The sequence below is a fragment of the Grampus griseus genome (genome assembly GCF_964374135.1).
Source record: "Grampus griseus genome assembly, chromosome: 2".
NCBI classification, from domain to species: Eukaryota; Metazoa; Chordata; class Mammalia; order Artiodactyla; family Delphinidae; genus Grampus; species Grampus griseus.
In genome coordinates this window covers 28,920,280-28,940,220 of record NC_139018.1, presented here as the reverse complement: position 1 = coordinate 28,940,220, position 19,941 = coordinate 28,920,280, and the positions used below count along the sequence as shown (strand labels likewise).

Sequence of the window (19,941 nt, the reverse complement as noted above, 5' to 3'; positions counted from 1 at the left end):
TCAAAGGGCTCTTTGTATAGCTTACAAAAGATTCTGGGTCTTTGAATATTTCTATTCTAGTAAAATTTGGAGTTCTGACCTATATTTAATATAGGACTTTTCTGGGTTATGGAAAAATATGGACTGTCACCTAATGTGTTGTCAATTTTCTTTAACCCTCTGTGTAAATGGTGCACATTAAAGAGCCAGGTTTACTGTTAAACAGATTTTTCTTTATAAACATAATGACAAAGAGATACACAACATCAGTTAAAGAGAAGAATGTGACTAGGTCCACTGCTGCCTGTGTCTTAGAGCAAGAGAAGGGCTCATCCCAGAAATAATTACCTTTCCTTCTAGGGGAAGAGGACACGACCCTGGAAAAAACTTGAGTTTTTACTTAGCTAGAGATCTTGGTTGTCAGATCCAAATGGTCCCATCGCAATTCTTTTTTCCCGGGCAGTGCGTAGATCTTTGACAAGTGATGAATGACCTCTGCTTCTTGTGCTTAGGCCCGGGACTGGACTCTGTGACCAGGGATTTGGTGTGCGGGGCCTCACAGGCTGCAGAGAGATATTAACATGTGAGCGCATGTGCAAAATGTGGTCTCATGTGACAGATCCAAAGAGAAAGCCTCTTCAGCCATGGTTTTATCAGAATAGCTCTGTGAACTACCATAATAAATGAAAGAATAGAATCTATGAGTCCAAGACCTGCCTGTTTTGATTGCAGTCAGCAGCCTAATGTGGAGAATATGCCTGAATTTCCCACCCAAGGCTTGGACCTCCACACGGTGATCTTTGGGGTTAGCCTGTGTTTTCTATGTCTTTATTAATATGTAGTCGTAGCAGCAGCTATGGGAACTGTAGTAGCAATGACTAAAGAGCTTTATTCTTCATGTGTGCTAAGGTGGATTCACTCAGGGTGAACAGCCCCTGGGGACACAGCGCTGCTCTATTTTCACCTTATAAACCAAAGTAGTGATGGCCGTAGTTGAGTTTGTACCTAGGTTAAAGCATTCCCAGGAATCTAGGCTGTTCTAATGTTAATCTAGGTTTCTGTATTACTCTATGAAATAGTAAGAGAGTTATCTATCTCATTCCCAAATTTATTCTTAGCTTAGGGCCAAAGTACAAATGGAATTCCATTTACTAAACGTCTAAATATTTAAATGTTATAAATCAAGCTAGTAGGGATTTCCCTGGTGGTCCAGTGGCTAAGACTCCCACCCACTGCAGGGCTCCCGGTTTGATCCCTGGTCAGGGAACTAGATCCCGCATGCTGCAACTAAAAGATCCCGCGTGCCGCAGGATCTTCTAAGACTGGGCGCGGCCAAATAAATAAATAAATATTTTTTAAAAATCAAGCTAACAAACGGTTTTGTTTTGTTTTTTTTTGCGGTACGCGGGCCTCTCACTGTTGTGGCCTCTCCCGTTGCGGAGCATAGGCTCCGGACTCGCAGGCCCAGCGGCCATGGCTCACGGGCCTAGCCGCTCCGCGGCATGTGGGATCTTCCCGGACCAAGGCACTGAACCCGTGTCCCCTGCATCGCAGGCGGACTCTCAACCACTGCACCACCAGGGAAGCCCCAAACTTTTTAAAAATATATATATATATATTTATTGACTTGGCCGCACCGCGTCTTAGTTGTGGCATGCGGGATCTATTTCCCTGACCAGGGATCGAACCCGGGCTTCCTGCATTGGGAGCACGGAGTCGTAACCACTGGACCACCAGGGAAGTCCCCAAACTGTTAACTAAAATACATACTATCACCTACATTGACAAAAAGACCAGGTTTGAATTTGGAATTTTTGCAGTCTTTGGAGCTCCTTACCAGAATGTGGTGGTGCAGGAAAACTGCATTATAAATAAATGCACCATGTTTTTCTTTTGTGATAGGATCAAGCAAAATAGAATACATCAGAATTGTGTATTTGCAGGGAGCAAACCTCTAGTGGTACTACAAATGGTGAATTTTTTTAAATTTTAATTTAATTAATTTATTTCTTGGCCATGCTGTGAAGCATGCAGGATCTTAGTTCCCCAACAAGGGATGAAACCTGTGCCTCCTGCAGTGGAAGCATGGAGTCTTAACCCCTGGACCGCCAGGGAAGTCCCTTGTGTATGTATATATCTTCCTCCTTCATTAAATAAATAGGAAAAATTTTATTATGATGTCTAATGAATTTAATGGGATTATTTCTGATTTTTTATATTGGGTCGGCCAAAAAGTTCATTCGGGTTTTTCCCATAAGATGGTACAAAAACCCGAACGAACTTTTTGGCCAACCCATACTTGACTATTCTTTAATTAATCTCAAAAGCCTAACCCCAAAGTTTGATATATGCCCACTTACATATATGCAGAGAGAACACCATGCCTTGTATAATATTTCTTATTTCACAAATAACTTACAATTTTAGCTACATATTATATTGTATTTTTGCTATTTAAGGAAAAAGAACCAACACATTATTTATTATCTTGTTTTTCATTACTTAAAAAATTGAATAAATCAATTGTGACGGGTCATATCATTTTAACTTTTAATTTGTAAGTCTCACCTGCACATGAATGTTTGTAGCAACTTTATTCATAATCATTAAAAACCAGAATCAACCTTCAGTAGGTGAAATGAAAAACAAAGTGTGGTATATCCATACAATGAAATATTGTTCACAGACAAGAAATAAGCTCTCAAGCCACAAGACTTGGGTGAACCTCCTTGAACATGTATCGCTAAGTGAAACAAGTTAGCCTGAAAAGGCTACATATGTATGATTTTAATTATATGACATTCTAGAAAAGGCAGAACTACAGAGATAATAAGAAGATCACTGATTGTCAGTTGTTTGCGGGGAGGAAGAGAGGATGGAAAAGAGGAAGCACAGAAGATTTATAGTGTGGTTAAACTATTCTGCATGATACTGAAATGGTGGATACATGGCATTATGCATTTGTGAAAACCCGTAGAACTATACAGCACAAGAATGAAACTTAATGAATACAAATTAAAAAGAAAATCATTTAGGAGGTCAGGGAATCCCAGGAAAAACCCAGACTATGACAAGAGAATATAACCGTAACCTCAATTTAAATACATATTTTTGTTACAGACAGTGTTATGATGATGAAAAATATTTTCAAGCATAAACATATAGTATATTAGAATAAAATTCTGTCTGGAAGTTATTTCAAAATGGAAATGTAAGCTTAAAAAAAGACATTAAATTTTCAACTTCAAAGAAGAGCTTGTTTATTTTATAATTTTTTTAAATGGATGATGGTAGGTATCGAACTGTTATAGATTTAGTTGGATGTTTAAAGTGATGTAACAGTTTTTTGTGGGGTTTTTTTGCGGTATGCGGGCCTCTCACTGCTGTGGCTTCTCCCGTCGCGGAGCACAGGCTCCGGACGCGCAGGCTCAGCGGCCATGCCGCTCTGCGGCATGTGGGATCTTCCCGGACCAGGGCACGAACCCGCGTCCCCTGCATCGGCAGGCGGACTCTCAACCACTGCGCCACAAGGGAAGCCTGATGTAACAGTTTTAATTTAAAATATCAATATATATAAATGCTGGACTATGTAGATGTTAGAAATTAGATGCTTTGTGTCTATTTAAACTTAAAAAAAATGTTTGATGCCAATGAAAAAAGGTGAAGAGGTGACGTAGCTTTTCACAATTCTTTTAGAGGGTCCATGAGCAAAAGAGTTGGAAGTTCAACATCCTAGACAGCATCTTACATGATGTTCTGCAGGACTTGGCAGACTTCTGTGAAGGGCCAAATATTAATAGTATATATTTTAGGCTTTGTGGGCCTGATGGCCTGTGTCAAAACTGCTCAGCTCTGCTATTGTAGTATGAGAGTAGCCACAGACAGTTTGTAATGAATGAGTGTGGTTGTATTCCAATAAAATTTATCTGTGGGCACTGAAATTTGAGTTTTGTACACATTTTATTTCAGAAAATATTATTCTTCTTTTGATTTTTTTCAACCATTTAAAAATATGAAAATCATTCTGAGTCCACAGGGTGTGTAAAAACAGAAGTCAGGCCAGATTTGACCTGAGAGTTATAATTTGTTGATCCCTAATTTACAGTAATTTGGTAAAATAGTTTTACAAATTAGTGAGTCAGTAGTCTCAAAGTTAGACTGTAATCTGTCTCACATTTGCCAAAGCAAAGTCCTATATCCTTGAGGTCTTAAGCAAAATTATTCACAAATGTATAAAGTTAAACATGAAAGTTCTTCTATTGCCAATAATGCCATTCCCCAGAGGCAACCTCTGACTTCAAATATTCAACTGTGCAGTCACACACACAAATACAACATATGTGGTTTTAAAGAAACTATATATAAATGTATATGGATTTTTTAAAAAAGGGACAACATATATGTTGTGCTGCAATTTGATTTTTCAGTTTACAATATATTTTCAACATCTTTCCTAGTCATTATTTTTAACAAGAATTCTTGAAACTTAGTCGACATTTGAGTCATTTCCAATTTTGAAATGATAAGCAATGAGCATCTGTATATATCTCTGTCTCTATCTCTCTCTCTATCTCTATATCTATATATGTTTGTACACATGGATGAATATTTCTGTAGGATAGATTCCTAGAAGCAGTATTACTGGATCAAAGATATCCACACTTTTATGTTGATGGGGTCATCCAAAAGTTTATCCTAGGGTTTCTCAACCTTGGTACATTTAGGGCCGGATAATTCTTTGTTGTGGGGCTGTACTGCACATTGCAGGATGTTTAGCAGCATCTCTGGCCTCTACGCATTAGATGCCAGTAGCATCTCCCCTGTTGTGACAATCAAAACTGTCTCTCGATATTGCCAAATGTCCCCTGGAAGGGAGGGGGGGCAAAATCATCTTGGGCTGAGAACCACTACCCTGGACACTTGTTTTTCTTTTTTCTTTAATTTCTTTTTCTCCCTATCCCCCTTTCAACAACTTATCATGTTATCCTTCCTTTAAAAAGGAAAAGTGCTTAAAGGAATTTGTGACTTAGTGTATATCACCCCTCTGTTATGGGATAAATTGTGTCTCCCAAAATTCATGTGTTGAAGTTCTAACCCCCAGTACCTCAGAATGTGACTGTATTTGAAGATATGGTCTTTAAAGAGGTTATTAAGTTAAAATGAGATTGTAAAAATGGACCCTAATCTAATATGACTGATGTTCTTATAAAAAGGAGAAATTTTAACACAGAATTGTACAGAGGGAAGACCATGTAAAGATTGGGAGAAGGCAGTCATCCACAAGCTAAGGAGAGAGGCCCCAGAAAACAGCCCTGCCAACACCTTGATCTTGGACTTCTAGCCTCCAGAAATTGTTTTCTGAAAATAAACTTCTGTTGTTAAAGTCAGCCAGTCTGTGGTACTTTGTTATGGCAGCCCTGGCAAATTATTACACCTTCCCAGTGTATTTGAATTTTAAATAAAGAATGAATGAAAAAGGCAATGACTTATCCAAGGGTATAACTATCTAACAATGGGATATGGTGGGGGAGATAACTTTTCTGAGAGGATTCAGATCATTCTATGTAGATTTAAACATGGGATTGGCTCTATTCAACCTCTTTTCTACAGCAGCTTCTCTGATGAACAATTAGTAACTTCTGTAATCTCAATGTCAAATTTCTTTCATTAAACAAAGATAATATCAATTCAAAAAAATAAGAGCAAGGCAAGCAATGATTAGAGATCAGAAGAAATGAAATGAATTAGGGAGAGTGAAGTTTGTTGTTTAAAAAAACACTATATATGTTTTTCTTTTTTTTTTTTTTGGCCGTGCCCCACAGCTTGCGGGTTCTGAGTTCCCCAACCAGGGATGGAACCCTTGCCCCTGCAGTGGAAGCACAGAGTCCTAACCACTGGACTGCTAGGGAATTCCAAAAAAACACTATATTTTTAATTGCACAAATGATATGTACAATGTAGAAAACCCAGACCAGGCAAATATGCAAAGAAGAAGAAAATAAAAATCACCTGGAATCCCACCATCCAAAGACGATCACTGTTAAATATTGTGGCATAAAGACTCCCAAACTTTTTTCAGTAGTACGTATATATGGATGGATGTATAGATAGATAGAAATACACATACATATCGACACACACATATATATCTCCCAAATGGGATCCTACCATAATACTTATTTTGTCTGCTTTTTTTCTTATTCAATGATATATTGAGAACATTATTCCATGTCAGTAAATATATTTCTTTTTCTTTTTCTTTCTTTTTTTTTGGCTGTGTTGGGTCTTCGTTGCTGTGCACGGGCTTTCTCTAGTTGCAGTGAGGAGCAGGGGCTACTCTTCGATGCGGTGCGCAGGCTTCTCCTTGCGGTGGCTTCTCTTGTTGTGGAGCACGGGCTCTAGGTGCGCAGGCTCAGTAGTTGTGGCTTGCGGGCTCTAGAGCGCTGGCTCAGTAGTTGTGGCGCTCGGGCTTAGTTGCCCTGTAGCATGTGGGATCTTCCTGGATAAGGGATCGAACCTGTGTCCCCTGCATTGGCAGGCGGATTCTTAACCACTGCGCCGCCAGGGAAGTCCCAGTAAATATATTTCTGAAAATGGTTATTAATAGCTGCTTTTGTTGAACTAAGTAGAGCCACAGGAAAATGATGAAATTAAAAGTAAGTCAGTCTCCAAAAGGTGTCTCCCAGTCACAAGGGAAACTAGAAGACAGATAGCAACAACATTCTTTACTTGAGGAAATCACAAAATGCTGAAGAAAGAAAAGGATGAGGTCACAGGAAAGACTAAGAGGAGGAGATATTGTACAGGATGTGGAAAAGACAAATTTACAGCTCTCGTCTAGCTAAGCCCAGTGTTTCCCAGCTTTGCCAGCAGAGAAGCATAGCTCATCCCCCCAGTTCACTACAGGATGTGTCCACTGTCTATTGAAAACCGCTCCCTTTGAAAAAGCAATGAAACCTCCCAGTGCCATCCTTGACCTGCCCTCTGCAATATTTCCCTGGGGAATCTGATATCAGGGTCTGGCCAGCACACACAGACTGTATGTCAATTAGGAAGAGGGCTCCCCCTCTGCTGGCCCTTCCTCCAGACACTGCAGCCCTAGAGTAGGGCACAGGACTTTCGAGGATAACATCGGTTGGTTTCAGACCCTACTCTGGCCCTTGGCCAGGTAACTTTGTGCAGAGCGATACCTCACACGATGGCCTTGTCTGAAACGGTCCCACTCACCCATTTAAACTTCCACAGGGCACAGGCAAAAATAGTCTTAATCTTCCCATCCCATGCTGTCATCCTGGCCAATTCAAGAACTTCTCTGACTCCCCCACTCCTAGTTTCTCTGAACTAGGCCAGAGGCACAAAAGCCATCATACAGGTCCTTGCTCCATAATAATAAATTATAGCTACAATTTTTTAAGTGTTTAGATCTGTACCAGATCCTGTGCTAAGTGCCTTGCATGCATTATTTTATGCTCACAATAAAACATTATTTTCTCCATACATCTATGAAGAAGTATGTTCAATGACTACTCCTACTTTACAGATGAGATTACCGAGATCTGAGAGAGTAACTTGACTGAGCTAATGCCACAGATAATGAGTAGCAGGGACTCAATTCTGGTTGGTCTGCTTCCCACAAACATTTCCTGTGCATCTTCTCTGTGAAGAGCAGTGTGCTAAAAGCAAGAGAAAGAGGCATAAGGAAGTCCTTTGCTCGAAGGAGTTTACAGTTTAGGAAGTTTAAGAAGGAATCTGATATATAATACACCAATACATGCACAATGTGCTAAAGCAATGTGAAAGGGCCAAAGTCCTCCTGTGACTAGGGAGATGGGAGAGCCTTTGGGGAGGAGATGGAATGTGAAATGGGCTTTAATAAGGGTACTTATTTTTAGTTAAGATTTTTTTGATGTGGACCTTTTTTTTCCCTCCGTACGCGGGCCTCTCACTGTTGTGGCCTCTCCCGTTGCAGAGCACAGGCTCTGGACGCGCAGGCTCAGCGGCCATGGCTCATGGGCCCAGCCGCTCTGCAGCATGTGGGATCTTCCCGGACTGGGGCACGAACCCGTGTCCCCTGCATCGGCAGGCGGACTCTCAAGCACTGCGCCACCAGGGAAGCCCCATTTTTTTTTTTTAATCACAAACATTTATTACTTTCCCCAAAGCAGTTTGAAAAACATTTGGGAGGCAATGTAGAAGGCCCACTAGGTAGAATTAAAAGGCTTCTTTCTTTCCTTTTTTTTTTGAAATATAGTTGATTTAAAAGGTTGTGCTAGTTTCTGGCATACAGCAAAGTGATTCTGATATATACATATTCTTTTTCAGATTCTTTTCCATTATAGGTTATCACAGGTATTGAATATAATTCCCTGTGCTAAACAGTAGGACTTTGGTGTTTATCTATTTTATATACAGTAATGTGTATATTAATCTTTTTTTTTTTTTTTTGCAGTATGCAGGCCTCTCACCGTTGTAGCCTCTCCCGTTGCGGAGCACAGGCTCCAGACGCCCAGGCTCAGCGGCCATGGCTCACGGGCCCAGCCGCTCCACGGCATGTGGGATCCTCCCAGACCGGGGCATGAACCCACGTCCCCCGCACCGGCAGGCAGACCCCCAACCACTACGCCACCAGGGAAGCCCCTGTATATTAATCTTAATCTTAATCTCAAGATCCTAATTTATCCCTCTTCTCCCCTTTCCCCTTTGGTAACCATGTTTGTTTTCTATGTCTGTGAGTCTATTTCTGTTTTGTAAATAAGTTCCTTTGTATCATTTTTTTTAGATTCCACATAAAAGTGATATATGATCTTTGTCTGACTTACTTCACTTAGTATGATAATCTCTAGGTCCATCCATGTTGCTCCAAATGGCATAATTTCATTCTTTTTTATGGTATATATATATATATACACCACATATTCTTTATCCATTCGTTTTTGGACACTTAGGTTGCTTCCATGTCTTGGCTATTGTAAATAGTGCTGCTATGAACATTGGGGTGAATGTGTCTTTTCGAAATAGAGTTTTTGTCTTTTCTGGATATATGCCCAGGAGTGGGATTCCTGGATCATATGGTAGCTCTATTTTTAGTTTTTTAAGGACCCTCCATACTGTTCTCCATAGTGGCTGCACCAACTTATAGTCTCTCCTACAGTGTAGGAGGGTTCCCTTTTCTCCACACCCTCTCCAGCATTTATTATTCGTAGACTTTTTGATGATGGCCATTCTGACTGGTGTGAGGTGATACCTCATTGCAGTTTTGATTTGCATTTCTCTAATAATTAGTGATGTTGAACACCTGTTCATGTGCCTTTTGGCCATCTGTATGTCTTCTTTGGAGAAATATCTATTTAGGTATTCTGCCCATTTTTTTTTAAAGATTTATTTATTTTTATTTATTTATTTTGGCTGCGCTGGGTCTTAGCTGCAGCACACGGGATCTTCGTTGCAGCATGTAGGATCTTTTAGTTGCAGCATGTGGACTTCTTAGTTGTGGCATGCATGTGGGATCTAGTTCCCCGACCAGAGATCGAACCCAGGCCCCCTGCATTGGAGTGCTGAGTCTTACCCACTGGATGACTAAGGAAGTCCCTCTGCCCATTTTTTGATTGGGTTTTTTGTTTTTCTAATATTTAGCTGTATGAGCTGTTTGTATATTTTGGAAATTAAGCCCTTGTTGGTCACATTACAAATATTTTCTCTCATTACGTAGGTTGTCTTTTTGTTTTGTTTATGGTCTCCTTTGCTGTGCAAAAGCTTATACGTTTGATGAGGTCAAAAGGCTTCTTTCTTGAACTGAAGTTTCTCTCCTATTCTTGATCAAGTCTCTTGTTCTGAGTTCCAGAGAATATGGCAGGGGAAACCAGCAACATTGTTTCTCATCAAGGCCCAGTATAAACCCACATGTTGAGCTGCCTGTAGAGTTTGCAATTTCTTTTTTTTTTTCTCTTAATCATTATTAGAGTATAGTTGCTTTACAGTGTTGTGTTAGTTTTTACTGCACAGCAAAGTGAATCACCTATATGTATACATATATCCCCTCTTTTTTGGATTTCCTTCCACTTTAGGTCACCACAGAGCATTGAGTAGAGTTCCCTGTGCTATACAGTAGGTTCTCATTAGTTACCTAATTTATACATAGTATCAATAGTGTATATATGTCAATCCCAATCTCCCAGTTCATCCCAACCCCCCCCCCCCATTGCCCCCTTGGTATCCATAGGTTTGTTCTCTATGCCTGTGTCTCTATTTCTGCTTTGTAAACAAGATCGTCTATACCAATTTTTTCAGATTCCACATATATGTGTTAATATACGATATTTGAGTGTTCCCTGGGAAGGCAAAATTGCCCCCACTTGAGGACCACTGTAATAGACCATGTGAGAAATTAAAAGTGTAGATGTGACACCTGGGTAGGGGTAAAATCGAAATGCTTTCTCAAGGGTTTGGATAGGAATGTGAGGAAGAAGATTGAGAGATCAAACAGAAACACAGAAAAGGCCCTAGAGGCCATGTAGTCTAACCTGCTCATAATTGCTTGCAAGGTTGTAAACTCTTTGGGAGGAAGTTTGGTAAAACCTATAATAATCACAAAAATTATCTTGCCCTATAATAATCACAAAAATTAAATTGACCCAGCAATTCCATTCCTGGTAATCTATCATAAATGTTTCAAATGAAGACAAGTAATCTTTATGTATAAAGCAACAATAGTTACATGGGGACAGTGACCATGTTCTCAACAATTGCACCCTCATGCCTACCACAGTGCCTGTTAATGAGAGGCCCAGATTTAAGAAGTCGATTTAAGGTTCAGAGGAGGTGAGTTTGAAGATTCTGGAGAGAGAAGTTGTAGCTAATAAAACAAAATCCCAGAGTGGGTGTGAAGGGCAGTTATCAAGAATACAGAATGGCCCCGGGGGCTTACCTGGTGGCGCAGTGGTTGAGAGTCCGCCTGCTGTTGCAGGGGACACGGGTTCGTGCCCCTGTCCAGGAGGATCCCACATTCCGCAGAGTGGCTGGGCCCGTGAGCCATGGCCGCTGAGCCTGCGCGTCCGGAGCCTGTGCTCCGCAACGGAAGGGGCCACAACAGTGAGAGGCCCTCTTACCGCAAAAAAAAAAAAAAAAAAAAAAGAATGGCCCCGATTCCCCTGAGGAGGCGCAGGTCGGCCCCCTCCCCACCCCTGCCGCCCGAGTGAACTGGATTGACGAGGGACCAAAGTTCCCCTGGACCAAGACGCTGCGCGCAGCTCTTCCTAAACAGCATGGGCAGCTTGGAGAGAACACGTGGGACTCAGAGTTGGTCTCCCGCAGCAGCTCGGGGACACAGGAAATTTTTTGGATGGACGCTCAACTGCCACCAAAAACAGTGAGGATATCGCTCACCTCTGCATCTCCGGTGTCTAGAAGAGCGCCTGGCATATGGTCACCTCTCAAGACCTTCTGAAGTAGGATAACACTAGACGTGGACTCTAAAAAGAATCGTAGGCAGCCTGTATATATAGTGACGCTCCTCTGAGTCACTTTGACTGGAGAAACTTGGGTCACTTGGTTAAGCACAAGCCAATCATTGTGGCCAGGCCTTCCACAGTCTGGGAGCATTCACTGTGTTCTGCAGCACTTCTGGAGACCAAGTGAAGTCCCAGCACAGGATGAGGAAGTTCTTCAAAGGAAATTCAGTGTCTTTCGTCGCGGGGGCGGGGGTGGATGGCCGGGATGGATGCTGGGCAGGTAGAGTCAGCATATGTTCACTGAATATGGAATTATTAAGTCAGAAAATATTCCTTTCCAGTTTAATTAAGAAGTAGCCTTGGAGATGAACTTCAAGTTTGAGCTGGATTAAACTAGCAAAGATGAAGGGAAGAAAAAGGAAAGTGTGCATTTCCTTGCAGGTTGATCGTGTCCTCTGAAACGTGTCCCATGAAGGCAGGTGATAGTCTGTTTCGTTGTCTTGTCTATGATTGTTACTCCGATGCCATCGCAATGTCTGTCACTTACTAGTCAGTAAACATTTGTTAAATTAAAAAAATAAAATAAAAAAAAGAATAAAAGTAGAAAAGTCTGTAGCTTCATTTTCAGAGAGAGAGCAATGACTGAAAATTTGTAATGGAGAGGGGAGGAAGGGAAGTTAGGCGGAGGAATTTAGGGCTTCAATCAGTCTGTAAAGAGACCCAGGTGGATCGAAATTTGAACCTAGAACTTTGCCTGAGGGCATTCCTTGAAACCAAGAATTGTGCGCTTTCTCATGCAAAGCTGCTGGGGAACGTGTTTTTCAGAAACGGGGACCTCCCGAGGAACACTGCAATTTGCAGACACTAGAAGGAAAAAGTTCAGTAGCTAACTTTCTTTCTCCTGGAGTCCTTGGCAACTTGATTTGTAAACTGCCCCCTAAATATGGAATTCGTGTTAATTTGGCAGGGACTCCGCCGCTCTAGCGGGAAGCCATGCATTGAATTAACATTTTCTAAAGGGGCCAGCCGGAGGCGCCGGCGGAAGAATGGTGGGCGGGGACAACCCAGAGGCGGCTGGAGGCCCACCCCTTTCCCAGAGTACACTGCGGAAGCCGACTGCCTGAGCCGGTTTCTCGCCATCTCCCGCTGGGCTCGGGAGAGGGTAGGACCATGGACGGGCTCCGGGCTAGCGCTGGGCTGCCGAGGCGCGGGCGGTTGAGGCGCCGGCGCCAGCCACAGCCACATAGCGGGTCGGTCCTGGCCCTGCCCCTGAGGCCCAGGAAGATCCGAAGGCAGCTGAGGAGAAGTGTCGCGTCCCGGATGGCCGCGCTGAGGGCCCAGGCGCTGCCGAGCGAGGACTCGGAGGACTCGAGGGTGGAGTCGATGGTCGACGATCGCAGGGACCCGCTGGCTGGAGGGGCGGCGGCCCTCTCGGATGTGACCCGGCGGGAGCCGTACGGCCACCTCGGGCCCGCGGAGCTGTTAGAGGCCTCGCCCGCGTCCCGATCCCTGCAGACTCCCCGCGCCCTGGTGGAGGCGCAGACCCCATCGGCGCGCTTGGTGGAGGCGCAGACCCCGCCGGCGCGCCTGGTGGAGGCATCCGCCCTGCCGGCACGCCTGGTGCAGGCCTCGGGCCCCCCGCCGCGCTTGGTGGAGACCTCGGCCGTGCTGTGCTCTGCCCAGCACTTGGCGGCCGCCCCGCCGTCCGTGGCTCCAGCGACGCTGTCGGGGCCGCAGGGGGAAAGCGCGGGTGGGGAGCTGCCCTGGGACTCCCCGCTGCAGCGCGTCTTGGCTGAGCTGAACCGCATCCCCAGCAGCCGGCGGCGGGCGGCGCGCCTCTTCGAGTGGCTCATCGCGCCCATGCCGCCCGACCATTTCTACCGGCGCCTATGGGAGCGCGAGGCTGTGCTGGTGCGGCGGCAGGACCACACCTACTACCAGGGTCTTTTCTCTACCGCCGATCTGGACTCAATGCTGCGCGACGAGGAGGTGCAGTTTGGGCAGCACCTGGACGCCGCGCGCTACATCAGTGGGCGGCGCGAGACCCTGAACCCACCCGGCCGCGCCCTGCCCGCCGCCGCGTGGTCCCTGTACAGGGCCGGCTGCTCCCTGCGCCTCCTCTGTCCGCAGGCTTTCTCCACCACCGTGTGGCAGTTTTTGGCTGTGCTCCAGGAGCAGTTTGGAAGCATGGCAGGCTCCAACGTTTACCTCACGCCCCCCAACTCGCAGGGCTTTGCCCCCCACTACGACGATATCGAGGCTTTTGTGCTGCAGCTGGAAGGTAGGAAACTCTGGCGGGTCTACCGACCGCGGGTTCCGACCGAGGAACTAGCCCTGACATCCAGCCCCAACTTCAGTCAGGACGACCTAGGAGAGCCGGTGCTGCAGACGGTGCTGGAACCTGGAGATTTGCTCTATTTTCCCAGAGGCTTCATTCACCAAGCCGAATGCCAGGATGGAGTGCACTCTCTGCACCTGACCTTGTCCACATACCAGCGCAATACCTGGGGCGACTTCCTGGAGGCCGTACTGCCTCTGGCAGTGCAGGCTGCAATGGAGGAAAATGTGGAGTTTCGTAGGGGACTGCCCCGAGACTTTATGGATTACATGGGGGCCCAGCATTCGGAGTCTAAGGATCCGCGAAGAACTGCTTTCATGGAGAAAGTGCGGGTCTTGGTTGCCCGCTTGGGACACTTTGCCCCTGTCGATGCTGTGGCTGACCAGAGAGCCAAAGACTTCATCCACGATTCTCTACCCCCAGTGTTGACTGAGAAGGAGAGGGCGCTAAGCGTTTATGGGCTCCCAATTCGGTGGGAGGCTGGGGAACCCGTAAACGTGGGGGCCCAGTTGACAACAGAAACAGAAGTGCACATGCTTCAGGATGGTATAGCTCGGCTGGTGGGTGAGGGAGGCCATTTGTTTCTCTATTATACAGTGGAAAACTCCCGAGTTTATCATCTGGAAGAGCCCAAGTGCTTGGAGATATACCCCCAGCAAGCTGATGCCATGGAACTCCTGCTCCGCTCCTACCCAGAGTTTGTGAGGGTAGCGGACTTGCCGTGCGACAGTGTGGAGGACCAGCTTTCCCTGGCGACCATGTTATATGACAAGGGGCTGCTGCTCACCAAGATGCCTCTAACCTGAACTAGCTACTCCTTGATTGCCAGAAACAAGACAGTAGCGATTCTCTCCTACCACCACCACTTTTTTGGGGGGGAAAATTCGTTCTTACCTTAATAACCATGACTGTGCTTACATTTACCTTTATGACTGCTTCAATGTCACACAACTCAGACGGTCTTCTAGGAAACACCACCTCATCTAGGCACAAAAGTAAAAGCAGAAGTTGGAGGTGGAAGAAGGAGCTTGTTCTGAAGTAACCCTGATTCCTGATCGTTTGAGAGTACCAACTTCATCATCACCCTCAGGCTTCCGTGTACTGTGTGGCATTTGCTGTGTTACTCTGCTTGAGACATTAGAAGTTTTTATTTGGAATTTGCATCCTTCGTTTGAGTTCTCTTTCATCAGTTTGGGGGGAGGGTTGGGGTCAGTATCCTGTTTGTTACTGTGAGTCTGTGTGAAAGTTAGAAAAGTTATTAAAATGCCAGAGAATGTTTTCCTTTTTCTAGGGCTAGATTCTTATGTGGCATGGTCTGAAGAAACGTGGGAGGAGGGAGGTCGATAGGGAAAATCAACAGCTGAGGTGAAAGGTAACTTGGGACGGTTGTAGGATTGGGGCCAATTCTGCAACTTTGGGGGTAATTGATTCATTTTAATCATGTTACTCGAACCCCAAACAGCACAATCCTATTAGAAAAGTTTTGAGTATATTATGTTTTTAAAAGTGTATTAGGGTTTTGCTCAGTGCTTGCTTGCATCAGTGGCTGGCACTGCTCCCAAAGAGACAGAATGTCACCTAGTTGTGCTGTCATAGGCCTCAGTCAGCCAACTTGTAGCAAGCTGGCCATGAGGGAAGGCTGGTGTTCAAGTTACTTTCCACTCTCATTTTTTTCTGGCAGTTGGAAGAAACTTCCCCAAATCTGGCAAGTGAATATTCTCATGGTTGGTGGAAAAGAGCCTGGTGTACCAGAGAGAGCACTGGACTTGGAAGCAGAAGACCTGGGTTTGGGGTGGTGGCTGGTGGGCAGCTGGCTGAATGACCTGAGGCTGCTGCTGCGCCTGGGCACACTGATTTTGTAAGTATGTTTTGGTACAGCTTGATGTCTACACCTCATCATTTAGGTTGTATCTGGAACTTTTAAGATCCTTTCACCGTAACTGATAGGTTGAGTTATGTAAAGCTGAGAACTTTATGAAATCGTTTTTTTTTTAAAGTTGCAAAAGCGTAGATGTACGTATAATCTCACTTTCCAGAGGTAATATTACTATTCAAGGTTAAGCTTCAAGGATTTTTCTGAGTGCTTAACCAGACGTACACACGGCAGTTTTTTGTTTTGTTTTTCTAAGGCGTCCGTTTTTTGACCTAACTTTCAAATTGGTTCAGATAGAATTACATCATTCTTTTTTTAAGGGGCAGATAGCAAATCAGAGCCTGGGGGAGGGGGACAAGGAAACGATAACAGAAGGACTGAGAGGATGGTGGCCAAGAAGAAAAGAAAGTGTCCTTTCCTGGCTCTCATCCTACAGGGCTCACAACTAAGTCCCCAAACATCCAGTCATGAAAAAGGCTTGTTAAAGGAGTCAAGGCATAGGACTCACCCCTAGAAAACTTACCCTGAAAAGTTTCTTGGAGAAAAGTATGGAATTTCAGTGGTTTTTGCCCTTGTTTGGGTTGCATGTAAACACGTTTTGCTTCCTCCTTCACTTTTCCTATGACTGTCTCAATCTTGAATATTTTCTGTATCAACAGTTCCTTTTGGCTTAGTGTTTGAATCTGAATCAGAACAAATGTTGAAAAAAACAACTATACTAGGCTGTAAATCATCAAAAAGCGTTAATAAAGTAGCATTGCATCATGCTTATTAGTATTAGGTGGTATGTAAATGCCTGAGAACATTGTTCTCTGGTGATATTGGTTGGACATTTTTCACATCTGTTATTGAAAAATTTACTTTAGCTTTTTGGACATGATGAAAGGAATCTGCTAAGAAATGCTTGCTTGATGTGAAATTGGTTTTGTGAATCATATGAAGAATCTTTTGCCTTTTTTTTTTTTTTTTTTTTTTTTTTGCGGTACGCGGGCCTCTCACCACCGTGGCCCCTCCCGCTGCAGAGCAACAGGCTCCGGACGTGCAGGCTCAGCGGCCATGGCTCACGGGCGCAGCCGCTCCGCGGCATGTGGGACCCCCCCGGACCGGGGCACGAACCCGTGTCCCCTGCATCGGCAGGCGGACCCCCAACTACTGCGCCACCAGGGAAGCCCTCTTTTGCCTTTTTAAAGTCCTTTTCCCTCGATTTTTCATCTCCTCTAACAGCTTTGAAAAATTAGAACCACCTGTTCAGCTAGAGTTCCTTTGATGAAAGAGCCCAGATTAGGAATTAAGGAAAGTTTAGAAGGAAAAAGAAAATCTAGGGACCTCCCTGGTGGCGCAGTGGTTAAGAATCCACCTGCCAATGCAGGGGACATGGGTTTGAGACCTGGTCCGGGAAGATCCCACATGCCACGGAGCAACTAAGCCCGTGCACCACAACTACTGAGCCTGTGCTCTAGAGCCGGCGAGCCACAACTACGGAAGCCCGTGTGCCTAGAGCCCATGCTCCTCAACAAGAGAAGCCACCGCAGTGAGAAGCCCGTGCGCCGCAACGAAGAGTAGCCCCCACTTGCAGCAACTAGAGAAAGCCTTGCGCAGCAACGAAGAACTAACACAGCCCAAAAAAATTAATTAATTAAAAAAAAAAATCTAGGGGGCCTATTCCAGTCCCTCATTCCTTCTTTATGCCTATCTGCAAAAAAGAAAGAACTTGAGTTTAGAGGATGGTGGGGGGAAAAAGGGAAGGAAAGGAAACAATATTTCAGAAACAGCTGATTTTGAGGGCTACTTGACAGGCCTAAGGGGATTTTTGCTTTGTTTTACTTTTTACTAGTAGGATTTTATAATCCTATCTTGCACAGATGTATTTTGTATCTTCAAGTGAGATATTGTATCTGGGGCTGTAGAAAGTATTTCTGTGTTGGGGAAGAGGGTACGTACATGCTTAGGGGGAAAAAGGGGTCTGAGGAACCCTTGAGAGCCCTGAATTTTTTCTTGAAAACATAGCTTGTACTTATCTACCCTGTTCTTGATCTTCTGAAGCATTTCTTGGTTTCCTTCATTTTCTAAGTTGAGTATCTTCATTGCATGGTGAATTTCTCTGAAAGGTAAGAAGGACTTCTTAGGCTGTTCTTCCTATCCTTAAAGCATGGAGGTGGAAAATACAGGACTTGGAATCAGACAAGAATCCTAAGTTCCAATCCTAACTGCAGTTTTGCTGAGCTTTATTTGCAAAAATTGTATGATGCTTAGCTTGTAGGGGTGTTCTGTAGTTTTTGAGATGATATACTTGAAGGTACTAGTAGATATTATTTATTGAACACCTTTATGACAGGTACTAACATGTTATCTCATTACTCATCACCACAGACCCATAAGGCAGAGTGCCGTCTGCCTTTGATACATGAAAAAATGGGCTCAGAGAATTTAAGTAACTTACCCAGACTCACAGAGCTAGCACATGTCTGAGCTGGGGTTCAAATCCTGGTCTTTTTGGCACTAAAGCCTATCGTCACTAAGTAGGCACTTGATAAATGTTAGTTGAATAAAAAAACCCACCTGGGATGATGAACAAGTATGTAAACTACATGAGCTTGACTTTTAATCTAATTCAGGCCAGTTTTTCTGTTACCCACTTGCTCAGTAGATGAATGGCCCAGGTGAGCCTGTGCTTTTTACAGCCATTAAGCAGCCTGGAAAGGCAGGCACATACTCTGTTAACAAGGTTGGGAGAGTTGGCAGTAAAAGAGGTCACGGCAGGAACCAGAGGGTTAGTGCTTACTTTAGAACAGCATCATGGTTCTCTAGGAGCAGCATGTCTAGGAAGGTGTCCCTGACTCGGTCTCCTTGAAGTTTGAGGGCTAGGATGCTACGGCAAGCCTCTAGTCGTACACCTGGTGATTCTTCATAGTGTATAGCCCAGAGCAGGGAGTCTATCAGTTGGGGATTCACGTGGCCAATTTGTCCCAAAGCTGCAGAGATTAGAGGGCAGCGTGTTCCACTGTCACTTAAGATTGAGCTTGCTATATCCTAGCATCCAGAAATGGCCTTATTAATTAATAATAATAATAAGGTATAGGCAACCACTTGCAATTATTTAATTTGCAATTAAATATTGCAAATACTAAACTAAGTATTTTGTCTTTACCTTCCCTTTTAGATGACAATTACCATTAGAATTTTAGGAATGGGTTAGAATAGGACATTATCCCCAGAGAATTCCCAGAAAGGGGGGGGTATTCCACGCCATCCTTGTCCATTAGGATGTGAGAATATACTAATTTACCTATTTATCTAGGAATGAGATATGGGATAGATAACTCAGAAGACCAACCTAGTCAAGGCAGGGTAATGGGGAAAGAAGGCACAATTACTTCACAGCTTAACCCAGGGCAGATTCTTAAAGGGACCTGCCAGACTGTCAGAGAGAAACAATGCCAAAAATCCCTAAAAAGAAACTCTAGGAAATTTGAGGGCAGGATTTTAGGTTTGTAGCAGTCTTGAATCTGGTCTGACTTTTACAGAGTCCTATGGTTGAAACCTCCAGAGAAAGCAAGTATATCCAACAGTGGATACCTACTTGGAACTCATACCTAACTCTGTTGGCAGGGATTGTCCTTTCAGCCCTTTGCCTTAAAGCGTTTGACATAGACCTAGACGCCTTAACTAAAAATTAAAAAGAACAAGAAAATAATCTTTAATTTCTCAGGCAAGGAACTTCTGAGAAGCTGTGATTATCCCCTCCCTTACGCTCTACTCTCTTCCTAAAGAGGTTCTGGGGATCATCTATACTAAAATACGGGAAGGTTGAGGAGCTGGGGCCACTCCTGTAATACCTCGAATGGCAAAGGCCTTGATTTTCCAGCAGGGATCTCTCTGTGTGAGATTCAGAAGGCATTCAAGGACCTGGGATGGATAAAAGGCAGTGCTGAGTGGAGAGAATCAGAGCAAGAATGAACCAGAGACAGGGACCCCTCTTGTCTAAATGTGCTTTAACTGGAAAAGTGGCCCTCTATCAAATCTAGTGAAAAAATGAGCTGGAGCCAGAAGTACTGGCTTAGGCACAGAGTGCTCTTATCTCCTGTCTGTAGATTGATTTTCCCAGCTCACAGATCTATGGCCATATAGGCTTCTTTTGAATACCTCCATCAGGTTTTCCACTAATAACTAGGGATTATAACTCGATTCACTGGAGTCGATCCCTAAGCCTATCAGCACCCATGTAATGAGAAGCTAGTTAACTGAGGTGAGAACAGGATTCAGGGGTGTGCTCTAAAGTGAAGTCTAGGCTGGCTTGGTGCTAA

The 19,941-nt window shown here is 44.2% G+C and overlaps 2 protein-coding genes across 3 annotated transcripts in view; one reads left to right on the top strand and one right to left on the bottom strand.

Moving 5' to 3' along the window:
• Nucleotides 1-277: 277 nt before the first annotated feature.
• The window catches only part of HEATR4 (HEAT repeat containing 4), a gene marked incomplete at its 5' end in the record, with an annotated part of 35,315 nt that continues 15,651 nt past the window's right edge, over nucleotides 278-19,941 (bottom strand). Inside the window, 6 exons of the mRNA XM_082647391.1 lie at nucleotides 278-542; nucleotides 14,689-14,747; nucleotides 16,161-16,320; nucleotides 17,660-17,738; nucleotides 18,420-18,609; nucleotides 19,474-19,543. Coding sequence (XP_082503517.1) covers nucleotides 384-542; nucleotides 14,689-14,747; nucleotides 16,161-16,320; nucleotides 17,660-17,738; nucleotides 18,420-18,609; nucleotides 19,474-19,543 — 717 coding nt within the window. The 3' untranslated portion in view covers nucleotides 278-383. The remainder of the gene's footprint in view (nucleotides 543-14,688; nucleotides 14,748-16,160; nucleotides 16,321-17,659; nucleotides 17,739-18,419; nucleotides 18,610-19,473; nucleotides 19,544-19,941) is intronic.
• Nucleotides 12,597-15,025, top strand: RIOX1 (ribosomal oxygenase 1; the record flags this gene model as incomplete). Of its 2 annotated transcripts, XM_082647393.1 has the most annotated exons (2): nucleotides 12,597-12,956; nucleotides 13,053-15,025. In XM_082647393.1, 2 exons carry the CDS (start codon nucleotides 12,597-12,599, stop codon nucleotides 14,568-14,570), a joined length of 1,878 nt encoding a protein of 625 aa, XP_082503519.1. In that variant the 3' UTR covers nucleotides 14,571-15,025. The 2 variants fall into 2 exon arrangements, with proteins under 2 accessions (XP_082503519.1, XP_082503518.1); XM_082647392.1 differs by having other exon boundaries at nucleotides 12,597-15,025.